The sequence below is a fragment of the Pelobates fuscus genome, chromosome 1 (genome assembly GCF_036172605.1).
Source record: "Pelobates fuscus isolate aPelFus1 chromosome 1, aPelFus1.pri, whole genome shotgun sequence".
Lineage (NCBI taxonomy): Eukaryota > Metazoa > Chordata > Amphibia > Anura > Pelobatidae > Pelobates > Pelobates fuscus.
This window is the reverse complement of record NC_086317.1, coordinates 168,634,710-168,648,262: the sequence shown is the minus strand read 5'-3', so window position 1 is coordinate 168,648,262 and position 13,553 is coordinate 168,634,710. Positions and strand designations below refer to the sequence as shown.

Genomic DNA, 13,553 nt, shown 5'->3' with positions numbered 1-13,553 from the left:
GGTATTGAGTGTTGCCATAGCTTTAGATGCCAGTTGTGTAGTGTTTGAGTAGCACTGCTTATAGAAGTGCATCTCCTGCTAACATTTAGAGCAATGCAACACTGTTACTTTGCATAGCTGCAACTGTTTGGAATCCTCAAAGATAAGTTATTTATCAAATTTAATCCTTAACATGTGTATATTTACCTCTACTGATAATTGCTGCTGCTGTTTTATAAGATTTTTGGAGTGTTGGCTGGTTTTCTTGCAAACTTTATTTCTAGTTAGCAACTTGCTAAGCTAACATGGGGCATTCTAGATGGGGCATTACATTTGTTATTGCCAATTGGAAACGTTTTCCATGCAACAACTCTCCAGTTGTGCTGCACAAACTGCTCAATTCATTCTGGTGCTCCTTGGAAACTCAGGTAATCTAATTTAAATTTACCTGTGTTCAAGCACTGTTTTGTTTGCTTAGGGTACAGTGAGATCAGGACAAAATTAGTTAGTCCCCTCTACAGTTTGTGACAGAGTATTTGAACATTATGTTTAAATACAGACTGAAAAACCTGATACTCTAGATCCAGCCCTAAGAATGTCCAGTTTAAAAGAACACTCTAAGAACAATAACCATTTAACAACGGTTTGATTTCTTACCTAGAGCCGCTCCTTTGGAAGCGCTCTGTCTGAGCCAAGCCTGGCAGTGCCGGCTCTCCTGCTTGCTGAGAGGTGGTAAGGAGTAGTGACCAGCGGGCACTACTTGCAGTGAGAGACAACTGGTCACTCCTGGCACCATAACCTGTACTGTGCACTGCAGTGGTTATGGTGCTTGTAGAGTTCTATTACATTTATGTCTAAACTAATGACTAGAGTGGTAGATGAATAGTTTTATTCTTCACAAATCCAAACTGCTGCTAACACATACAGCATCTATAAATCATTAATGGAAGCATGCCTGCAGACCAGACTGACTGTAGTGCCTGTGAAATAGGATTTTGCCATTGTATGCTTATTTACACTCTCTATGCTTGTTTGCTGCCATGTCATTGTTAAGCAGTTCTGTCCATAAACACGGACTACCAAAGGCGGTTACTTCTGTATTTGGTTACTATTAATTAATGAATCCACAAACGCTCTATTATGGCATGTCTTTTGAATGTCAATCAGACTGGTTGCACTGAATTGTTAAACAAAACAACTAGTACAATAGAATCTAGAAAAAAATAAAGGTACCAGCGCTGATATGTGAAATACAAAATATATAGTAAATCAATATGTGAAAATTCCCACTTTGATTCAGCTGCTATATCAACCCAATCTTATCTTATTTGCACATAGTTGAAAAAAACAGAATATGGGTGAAGCGCTATATACGTGGATAACAAAAGTGGATATCTAGTAATGGAGATCAAAAGTCCAGAAATGATACCTTAGTACCTATATTCACACTCTATTCTTTGGGGATTTTCTTTTGTGTATAAATTCTCAAGGATTCTTTTTAGAGTTTCCTAGAATTACAAACAGAAAATCCAAACATAGTGCAAACTGAAATACAGAAATAAATGAAAACAGGAGGTAGTAAATTTCCCACTCACACTTTCTGGAGCTATGGAAATATAGCTCAATGTAAACGTTTTCAGAGTCCGTAAAGGCGACTCTTATCCCTTCTTTCAATCTCTTCCTCTCTTGATTTCTGGAATGTATAAGGGAAATACCTCTGGTGCAATAACGTAAGTATATATATAGTGAAGAGTAAGGTAAATAGGGTACTTACAAACCCAGAGCCTTCCACATCGGCTCTGATCAAATCGCATATGTGGATTAAGGACCACAATATAGTGTATTTTATATTTATTTTTATTGTATTGATATATTTTTATATTTATTATATATAGAATAATAAAGTTTATGTATATTTTTAATACAATACTGGCATCTTTCCTGCTATTTACAAAGAAGGAGTGTGGTCCTTAATCCACATATGCAATTTGATCAGAGCCGATGTGGAAGGCTCTGGGTTTGTAAGTACCCTATTTACCTTACTCTTCACTATATATATATATACTTACGTTATTGCACCAGAGGTATTTCCCTTATACATTCCAGAAATCAAGAGAGGAAGAGATTGAAAGAAGGGATAAGAGTCGCCTTTACGGACTCTGAAAACGTTTACATTGAGCTATATTTCCATAGCTCCAGAAAGTGTGAGTGGGAACTTTACTACCTCCTGTTTTCATTTATTTCTGTATTTCAGTTTGCACTATGTTTGGATTTTCTGTTTGTAATTCTAGGAAACTCTAAAAAGAATCCTTGAGAATTTATACACAAAAGAAAATCCCCAAAGAATAGAGTGTGAATATAGGTACTAAGGTATCATTTCTGGACTTTTGATCTCCATTACTAGATATCCACTTTTGTTATCCACGTATATAGCGCTTCACCCATATTCTGTTTTTTTCAAAACAACTTGTACACCTTTAAGTGAATCCCATAAAATCTTTAACCTGAAAATAAAATAAATAAAACCCCTATACTGTTTGCACCAGGGGTTCCCAACCATTTGAAGACTGAAACACACTTCATTAAGAGTCACTTTTCCAAGCCACACTGTTTTTTTTCCTGTTAAAACCATGTACACCGCTTGTAAATGACATGTGTATTTAATCCTTACTCGAGAGAAATGCGTTCTTGTAGCCAAACCAACTTAATAGTTATACAGCACATTCGCAGCATAAGGAGTGTATTCGAGGTGTTCACAGCACACTTTGAGGTGGCTTGTTGTAGCACACATTTGAAAATCATTATTCTACACTATGGACACCTTCGCCACCCCTCAACGTGTATTAATATTGTATTAAAAAAAAATCCGAGACCTACCTAGGAATTTATGGGTGGATTTTGCCAGTGGCAACACTGTTGAAAGTTTTTAAATGGCTAAAGCTTTTCATGGTTTCACTGGTGTTTTAAAGCCTACCTTTATTGCACCATCATCTTTACACTGGCAACCTTATTTGTGTGTAGTGAATGTAGTGTAAAATAAATTGTTCTCCTTTCTGCTCTCCTCATACTTTATACTACTATATCGCACGTCTGTCCCATTCTGTATATACTCCCCACTTCTGTCTCCCTCTCTCCCATGCTTGCGTCTCTGAACCCATTTCTCCCCCGTGTGTGTGTGTGTGTGTCTGTCTCTCTCTCCCCCCCCCCCCCCCCCCATATCTCCACCACTTGGTTCTCCCAACCCAATCACTCCACCCTGCTGTTTCTTAGTAAAGACCTATGGTTACAGTACTGTGTGAGTGGAATACAAGATGGAATATGATCTCCCAGCTTCCTCGACACTGCACTGCTGTTGCTTTAGGAACCTGACAGAGACTGGACAGAGGAACTTGCATAGCTGCTGCCATACTGCTGTTCGGCCATTCTGCAACCAGTGATGGTGTGGATGCACTGGTCTGTGGGGACCCAACTCGGTTACTGGTGTGTCTCCACAGCATACCCCACCCACTCATTGGTTTATAATTAGAACACAACCATTTAAATATACTTGTTGTAATTGTTTAAATGGAATATGTTGTTGCATATGCATACTTACAAAGCCGTCTATCAGAGATTGTATCTCATAGCTAGGACTACCTTCTTGAATCTACTTTTGTTTTTACTATTAACTCTTAAAACATGCTTTAAAAGGATGCCAGAATTTGACCTTGGCTATATTTTTGGGTCAGGATAGCTATGAGCACACATGACACAGTGAAAGTTTGTGAAATATTATCCTGTTCAGTTTTTAGAATGTGAAGATTAACATGCTGAAATATAGAGCAATGTCACCCCTGCACTCATCCCAGAGTGATCAATGTCAACTCCATTTTTACTTGTACATATGATCGTTCTTGTTTGGAACAATTATATGATAACCTATATTTGTAAAAGAGAAATACATAACATCACAGGTGGGTTACAAATACCACATTTTAAGTGCTTCGTTTGTTAGAGAGACATACAGTAGTATTAAATATACTCCATACAAATAATTGATTTATATCTATATTTTAGGAAAGTGTCCTATTGATAAGCATTTGTTGGTTTTGTAGGTTGACCTAAAACGGAGAAAATGGCTCAGAATGTTGCATCTGAAATACTTTAGTAATACAGTGATATAATATTGGCTGCTTATACTGCATCAGTGACATGTGGCTTTAACCCAGTTTTGCCACAAAATCTTGTGGTTAAAGGTATGCTATAAAAGTTTAGGAACATCAGCTTAAATGGTCACACTGAGCACCATACCAACTTTGCATCATTGTAAATCTTGTGATACGCAGAGTGCCCTACTCTCACTATTCTTGCTGGTAGTGGCTTATAACTGCAACAATTTTGTAAAAAAATCACTGCAGGCAGAAAGCTGTCCACCCGCCTTTGATGCATAAAAGGAGGAGTTTTCCTTCCTCCATTATTGTATTTATGTTGTCCAAGTCGTGTATGCAATGGCTGCACCCTGTATGTGCAAGTAGAAAAGATCTCCCTGGAGAAGTCAAGCTGTGGCTGCATATATGCACAGTCACCATGCTCCCTGATTGGTGGAGCCGATTCCTGGTCAGGTTGGGTTCTTCATGAAGCTGCAGACAGTTTACACCAGGGTAACATTAGGGGAATAGTTTGGATTTTTTTTATTTTTTTTATTTCTGGGGTTCTATGCAGTGTAGATTTATTAAGGTATTTTCTCACAGGAACAAACTATTTTGAAGGAAACAAAGTTAAAAGCAAATATTTACAACAGATATAGACTCTCCGCAATATATTATGTAGAGAAAATTAATCATTGTGAATCTAATTAGTTGAACTTTATCTTCTTCACGTTTGTCCCGAACTAGAGGCCTTTTAGTTGCAGCTTTATAGTGTTTAATGAAGTCTATTCTTCATGTTTGTGTATAGTGTTCCAAAATGTCCAGTCCATACTCTGCTCCATCTGTCTGACTGTAGATTTACCAAGTCACACGGGAGACTATATTTCCATAGAAGTTTGATGATATTTAGTGCAAATTCTGTTTAATGCTTTGTTCTAAAAAAATGGAATTCATGAAAATGCAGCTTACTGAAGTCACTATTGGTTCCAGCAGGTTGCAGTCTTTTTTATTATTTGCCAAACTGAAAAAACATGGTTTTAAAGTTGGACTAGTTGCTCCACCTAGAAGCCATGTCAGTCAGAGAGCCTGAAATAACATGAATAGTATCATGTTATCCTGGAAGAACCTGTATGAGCTGTGTGGCGACAGCGAGTAACTCCATAGAATGTATTGTTTGAATAGTTGTGAACATAGTACAATTGTGCTAAACACATGAATAGACTGCCCAATTATCCCAGTATTTGTAATGCTTCTTTGACCACCAAAATTCTGTACATGGTTTAGCTTCGTAGCAGAATACACTTGTAAAATGCACTTGTAATAAACATGTACCAACAATACGCACAATCAATATTAACTATAGTACTATTATTGTTGTTATTTCTAAAAAGCTGATACATTATATACCTATATAAGCAGAGCACTCAACAATTTGACGTCCTTCTATCTTCCTGGTGGAAGAGAATTCTGGGAAACCTATTTAAAATAAACATTAATATGGAGGCTTATGATCCAGGAACATCTTCTTGGATCTACACAGATTCCATTATGTATGGTTAATGTAACCACAGGAATTCACTGTTTTATATTAATAACACACATATACTAACATTGATTTATATATCTTTAATGTATACAGCAGGTTATTTGCATGAAGAAACCCAATAAATGTAATGTAACATCTTCTTTAAAAGTAGAGGATAAGAAAGGGCTGCCGCCATGGTTTTGCTATTAATTTGCTAATAAATTGTCCGATTTGTATGTTTTTTTTTTTACTTACTTTTTGTCTTGATTTGTATTACAGGGAGTATAAAGCCAACCCCAGAAGGAGAGACAAGTGAACCAGTTTTCCAGTTACATTATAGTACTGAAGGCACTACTACGAGTACTATAAGACTGGACTTTACAGACGAATGGTAATTGCAATATCTTCTAAGCTATAAGAGACATTTTATGATTGTATTCAGTGGACAAGCATTGGTTTTGTCGGGGATACACACTCAAGTGTGAATTGCCAGGAATAAAAAAATAATAATAATCAAATTTGAGACCAAAACAGTCAAATTGAAAACTGCTGAAACAGATAAAAAAAATTTTTTTTCCATTGTGTATTTTGGTGTTAAATTTTAAATACACTTTTAATTACATACATGTCACACTCTAGTGAATAGTGTGAATTCATACAATTTATTTTATATATTTATTTTTGATGCTAAGAATAATTATTTTTCTATTTTAAGTATTTCCTGAAGAGTACATGAACATTTTAAAGGTAGAATCTAGGATGGAAGACCTGTTAATATATAGACTACATGATGCACTATAAAACATATCTTCAATAAAAGTGAAAGATAAAATGTTAATTTCTGTTTATTTCTGGCATATCTAGAGCACCAGGATTGCCTGAGACATCTAAGCCACTTCCTGAAACTCTGGTGTACATGTGGGAGCCAGACCAGCACAGTTATTATTTTAATATTTGTTGCAATCTTGGTGGTAGAAATCTGTTGGTTACAAGGCAAATCAATTTTTTTTTTCTTTCTTCAATTAAATCTCCAGGGGCATTCATTGGATCCCTGCTGCACTACCAACCTAGTCTAATTAAAAAATATATATATTGCATAAATCATATGGCTTTAGTTGTTAAAATGTCCCTATAGAAAACAAACTCATAAAATATACAGCAATGAAGGAGCAGGCCAGAAAAACGTCCTGGACACGTAACTACAGATATTGCTTTATCAGCAGCATGGAGTGCACTTTGTCCTAGTTCTCCATTAGTGCTAAATCGGAGCACACCATAAACCCCTGGTCATCGGGTTTCTGTGTGATTTATAGTTGCGCTTACAGTGAGGGGAAAATAGTATTTGATTTTGAACATTTGTCCACTGACAAAGAAACAATCATTCTATAAATTTTAATGGTAGGTGTATTTTAACAGTGAGAATCCAGAACAAAAATCCAGAAAAACTCATGTCTAAAAAGTTTTAAATTGATTTGCATGTCAATGATTGAATGAGAGTATTTGACCCCTTCGACTTCTTGGTGGCAAAAGTACTTGGTGGCAAAACCCTTGTTGGCAATCACAGAGGTCAGACGTTTCTTGTAGTTGGCCACCAGGTTTGCACATATCTCAGGAGGGATTTTTCCCACTCCTCTTTGCAGATCCTCTCCAAGTCATTAAGGTTTCGAGGCTGACATTTGGAAACTCGAACTTTTAGCTCCCTCCACAGATTTTTCTATGGGGTTAAGGTCTGGAGACTGGCTAGGCCATTGAGGACCTTAATGTGCTTCTTCTTGAGCCACTCCTTTGTTGCCTTGGCTGTGTGCTTTGGGTCACTGACATGCCAGAATACCCATCAGCGGCCCATTTTCAAAGCCCTGACTGAGGGAAGGAGCTTCTCACCCAAGATTTGACGCTACATGGACCCGTCCATCGTCCCTTTGATGCGTTGCAGTTGTTCTGTCCCCTTAGCAGTAAAACACCCGCAAAGCATAATGTTTCCATCTCCATGTTTGACGGTGGGGATGGTGTTCTTGACGTCATAGGCAGCATTCCTTTTCTTCCAAACATGGCAAGTTGATTTGATTCCATAGAGATCGATTTTGGTCTCATCTGACCACAGTACTTTAACCCAGTTTTTTCCTCTGAATCATTCAGATGTTCATTGGCAAACTTTAGACGGGCCTGTACATGTGCTTTGTTGAACAGGGGGGACTTGCGGGCGCTGCAGGATTTCAGTCCTTCGCGGCGTAGTGTGTTACCAGTTGTTTTCTTGGTGACTATGGTCCCAGCTGCCTTGAGATCATTAACAAGATCCTCCTGTGTGGTTCTGGGCTCACCGTTCTCATGATCATTGAAACTCCACGAGGTGAGATCTTGCATGGAGCACTAGACCGAGGGAGACTACCACTTATTTTGTGTTTCTTCAATTTGCGAATAATCGCACCAACTGTTGTTACCGTCTCACCAAGCTGCTTGGCAATGGTCTGGTAGCCTATTCCAGCCTTGTGTAGGTCTAGAATTTTGTCCCTGACGTCTTTGGACAGCTCTTGGAAGGTCTTGGCCATGGTGGAGAGTTTGGAATCTGATTGCTTCTGCGGACAGGTGTCTTTTTATACAGGTAACGAGCTGAGATTAGGATCTCTCCCTTTAAGAGCTCATTACCTGTATAAATGACACCTAGGAGCCAGAAATCTTGCTGATTTATAGGGGATCAAATACTCCTTTCACTCATTGACATGCAAATCAATTTATAACGTTTTTGACATGCGTTTTTCAGGATTTTTTTGTTTTGTTATTCTGTCTCTCACTGTTAAAATACACCTACCATTAAAATTATAGACTGATTGTTTGTCCACTGACAAATACATTTTCAAAATCAGCAGAGGTTCAAATACTTTTTTCCCTCACTGTATGTGCTTAAAGGACCACTATAGTGCCAGGAAAACATACTCGTTTTCCTGGCACTATAGTGCTCTGAGGGTGCCCCTACCCTCAGGGTCCCCCTCCCACCGGGCTCTGGAGAGAGGAAGGGGTTAAAATCTTACCTTTCTCCAGCGCTGGGCGGGGAGCTTTCCTCCTCCTCCTCTCATCCTTCCTAGCGACGTCATCGGCAGGAGCTGCGCGCGCATTCAGCCAGTCTCATGATTTTCACAGTGAGAAGCACGCAAGCGCCTCTAGTGGCTGTCAATGAGACAGCCTCTAGAGGCTGGATTAACCCTCAGTGTAAACATAGCAGTTTCTCTGAAACTGCTATGTTTATAGAAAAAAAGGTTAATCCTAGATGGACCAGGCACCCAGACCACTTCATTAAGCTGAAGTGGTCTGGGTGCCTATAGTGGTCCTTTAATTTATTAAATGACCTGAATGAAAGTACTTGGCAAGATAATAGAAGCTGCAGTGCAGTTTCTCATTTGTTTACTGAATAGCTTCATGTGTATTTTTTCATACATAAAGCTACTTGTGGCTGCACGTAGGCAAGGCTAATATGCATGCTTTTGTAGAAAATCTGTTAGGAAGTTGTGTAAATTAAATAGGACTGACTGTTATCTTGTACGGACAACATGTGTTCCTGCTGTGAGATCATCTTCCAACCTGGAAAATGCACCTTGCAGGAATGGTGCTGCTGTAGTGACCAAAATGTACGGTATATACAATACAGATTAAGGAATAGCAAACACATAAATAAATATTTTACATTTTTATGAGGCTACTTAAAATTGGCTATCCCCAAAATATACCCCACTGATATTGGGGTACTGTGAAGTAATGGTGGGCCTAACACAATATGGCCATATGGTGGAACTGAATACCCATATTTGTTTGCTGAGATAGATTTCTCCATCTTGTCTTGTAAACCAACTTTTGTTCCACCAGGATATAGTACTACTGCAAATGGTTTACTCTTATTCCATAGGTGATCTCTTCTGCTGATGCTTTATAAATTCAGAAGATCGCTGTGCTTTTTGCATTTGCCCTGGCCACATAATTTAGTTGGGATTTGGGACCGGATTTATTGCCTTTAGGGTTACTAGATTCTTAATGCACTTCTGGGTCTCAAAATTGGGCGATGAGTCAATTGCTGTGGCTTCTGCCAGCTGGCTCAAGTTTGTTCTACATTTTCTTTATCCTTTACCATTTTGAGTGACTGCCTATCCTGTCAAGGAAATAGCTAGTTACTTAAAGGCACACTTTAGATACTGTATCGGCTTCAGCTCATTAAAATGATTATAGTCTCTGGGGTCCCCTGGCACTGTCCTTTTATTCAGCATTAAACAGTTTTTGATGTTTTAATGCTAAAGGATAGTTCTGGGCAACACATCCTTTCTGTGCTGGTTGGGCTAATGAGATAGTCTTAACCTGAGCCACAATGGGCAGCTGTGACTGGCTGAGAGTGTCAGCTGACTACTTTCAGCCAATCAGAGCACCCATTTTTGGTATGAGTGGGAATGACTACAAGGCAGTACCTCCAGTTTGGCCTTGGCTGTGGGTGGCCGAAGACTCTTATTTAGTGTTTATAGAATATATATAGTGTTATATAATACTCTTATTATAGTGTTAAAATGGTTTAACCCCTTAAGGACACAGTTTCAGAAGCTTGTCTTACGCTTAATGACACAAGCATTTTTTGCATTTTCTTGCTGTTTGCGTTCAACTGCAATTTGCATCTCTCTCGTTTATTGCACCGACACATATTATATACTGTTTTTTAAAGGACAGAAAGGGCTTTAATTTGATGTAACACATATATATATATATATATACACTTATTTATTGTAAAAAAAAAAATACAGAAAAATGCAACAAAAATAAATTGTTTTTTTACAGTTTTTTGCAATAATAATGTGTGCATAATTAGTGCAGGTTAAAGAAAGCAATTAAAAATAAATTCATTTAGTTGTTCTGAATTACAGAATATATAATGTGTCTGGGATTTTAAGTTTATTTTGGAAGTTACAGGTCACAAAGCACAAGGAGTAAAATAAACTTTTAATGTGGAGCAATTTTAGAATTTGGTATGTTTGTCTTGTAAGCTTAATAGCCATAAAAGAAAACAAAATTGCCACACAAAAGTATATATTTATATAAAGTAGACATCACAGGCTATTTACCTAAGGTTGTTTTGACACTTTCTACGTAGTCATTTCACCGCCAACCTCTGCTATATTGGAGAATTTTTTTTTTTTAATTTTTTTTTTGTCACACAAACTTATAACAAAGAACTTCTCATGTGTATTTTGTAAAGTTGGTGTGTGCTATTCCTGTGCAAAGTTTTATTTTGTGTTCAGTTACACCTGCTGAGTAAAATGACACCCCCTTTGTATGTCTTTGGCACTATTTCGTGAAGTTACAGTGCCATATATGAGACCTGTCCTTTTCAGTATTCACAGTAGAATTTTGAGAGACGGATTTAATGAGCCAATGCTTCCATTTGGGGTATTATAACAGTTTGACTGTTCAAATAAAACCCACAAAGGCCTACCATTTGTAAAAGTAGACACTCCAGGGTATCTCATATGGTGCATATTGTGCCTTAACATGCCCCCATTTTTTTCACCAATATATGCCAAAGTATGTGGTAAAAATTATTTTGGGCATTTTTTACATGCGGATTACATTTTTGCTGGGCATTTTGTATATTTCATATGTGCCACTAAGTTCAAACCCCCCAAATTATGCTCAGCTAAGTCTTCTGAGTAAAATGACTCCCCCATTGTATGTCTTTGGCAATATTTTGTGAAGTTACAGTGCTGTAAAAGAGACGTGACAAGTTTACGTTTTTATGTGTGAATTTTCATGAGTTTTGATGTGTCCGTGTTCCACTTTGGAGCACTTGAGCAGGCTACATATTACAACTACACCATAAAGGCATACAATTTCTTAAAGAACACATCCTAGGGTATTTCAAAAGGCATATTTTGAACCTTAGCGTGGGATCATTTTTCCGCTAGCTTGTACCAAGTGTAGTGGTAATAAGCGTTATTTCTGCCTTTTTGACACACAAAGTGAGTTTGCACAGTATATTTTGCAAACCTTATGTGTGCTACGACTGCATAATACTTCATATGTTGCTCAGCTATATCGGCAGAGTACAGCAATACCCCTGTATGTACTTTTGCCAGGTATATGTGGACATTGGAGGGGCACATTTGAGACGCAGCCATTCCAGTTTTTTTCAAACTTTGAATTTTTGCGATGTGTCCATGTTCCATTTTGGAGTAGTTTAGATGGTTGGTTATTGAAACTTCCCCCCAAACACATACTATTTATTAAAGAATACACCCTGGGGTAATTCAAAAGGCATATTTTGAACCTTAGCGTGGGATCATTTTTTCTCTAGTTTGTTCCAGGTGTAGTGGTAACGAGTATTTTTTAATGTATTTTTTTTTTTTACTTTTTTAAACTTTAACTTTTTAAAACTAGTTTTTAAACTTTTGTTTTGCTTATTAGTGTTTTTAAACTTTCCTAAACTTTCTTAAAACTTTTTTTTTTACAGATTTATAATTTCTGTAATGACAGTTAGTCCCCCTGCTGGCTGAAATCAAATAAACATTTTTTAAAATAAGTGTAAAAAAAATAAAAAAAATATACACTGATATCATATATATATCATATATATATCATATATATATATATATATATACACACACACATACACTGTCTAGGTGTATTTTACTATTAATATATATATAAATATATTAATATCAAATTACACGTAGACTGATACTGATTAAATATATATATATAATTATTGTTATATATATATATTTATATATAATATAAAAAATATGTAAATACGTAAAAAAATAAAATTAAAAATAATTAAATATATAGATGTGGTGTTTCGTTCTAACTGTATTGTGATATTAATATATATATATTTATATCAAAATACACGTTGAACGAAATAATATATCTATATACATAAATATATACGTATATATCACTATATATATATATATATATATATACCTATATATAAATAAACATATTAAAAAAATTATATATATATACATATATTAATTCTACACATATATTTATGTAATAATTTTACATAATTAGGTATCCTAATTAATTACAATTAGCGGGACCTGCCTGACAACCCATGCCGAAAGTAAAGGTAATTTAATTTGCTAGCACTATATTTAACCCTATAACTTTCCAAGACACCATAAAACCTGTACATGGGGGGTACTGTTTTACTCGGGAGACTTCGCTGAACACAAATATTAGTGTTTCAAAACAGTAAAATGTATTACAACGATATCGCCAGTAAAAGTGACGGTTTTTGCATTTTTCACGCACAAACAGCACTTACACGGACGATATTATTGCTGCAATACTTTTTACTGTTTTGAAACACAAATATTTGTGTTCAGCGAAGTCTCCCGAGTACAACAGTACCTCTCATGTACAGGTTATATGGAGTTTTCAAAAGTTACAGCGTCAAATAGAAGACTTGTGTTTCTTTTTTTTCACATTAAAATTCGCCAGATTGCTTACGTTGCCTTTGTGACCCTATGGTAGCCCAAGAATGAAAATTACCCCTATGATGGCATACCATTTGCAATAGTAGACAGCCCAAGGTATTGCAAATGGGGTATGTCCAGTCTTTTTTAGTAGCCACTTAGTCACAAACACTGGCCAAAATTGGCGTTTTTTGCATTTTTCACACACAAACAAATACTAACGCTAACTTTGGCCAGTGTTTGTGACCAAATGGCTACTAAAAAAGACTGGACATACCCCATTTGCAATACCTTGGGTTGTCTACTATTGCAAATGGTATGCCATTATGGGTGTAAATTTAATTCCTAGGCTACTATACAGTCTCAAAGGCAACGTAACCAATCTGGTGAATTTCAATTTCAAATGTAACGTGCTATATTTGACCCTGTAACTTCCCAAAACACCATAAAACCTGTACATAGGGGGTACTGTTT

General features: G+C 36.7%; 1 protein-coding gene across 5 annotated transcripts in view; it reads left to right on the top strand.

Moving 5' to 3' along the window:
- The window catches only part of DCAF6 (DDB1 and CUL4 associated factor 6), a 195,544-nt gene that overhangs the window by 98,515 nt on the left and 83,476 nt on the right, over positions 1–13,553 (top strand). For all 5 annotated transcript variants that reach the window (XM_063452129.1, XM_063452138.1, XM_063452148.1 and 2 more), the window contains one exon: positions 5,911–6,022. In XM_063452129.1, coding sequence (XP_063308199.1) covers positions 5,911–6,022 — 112 coding nt within the window. The remainder of the gene's footprint in view (positions 1–5,910; positions 6,023–13,553) is intronic.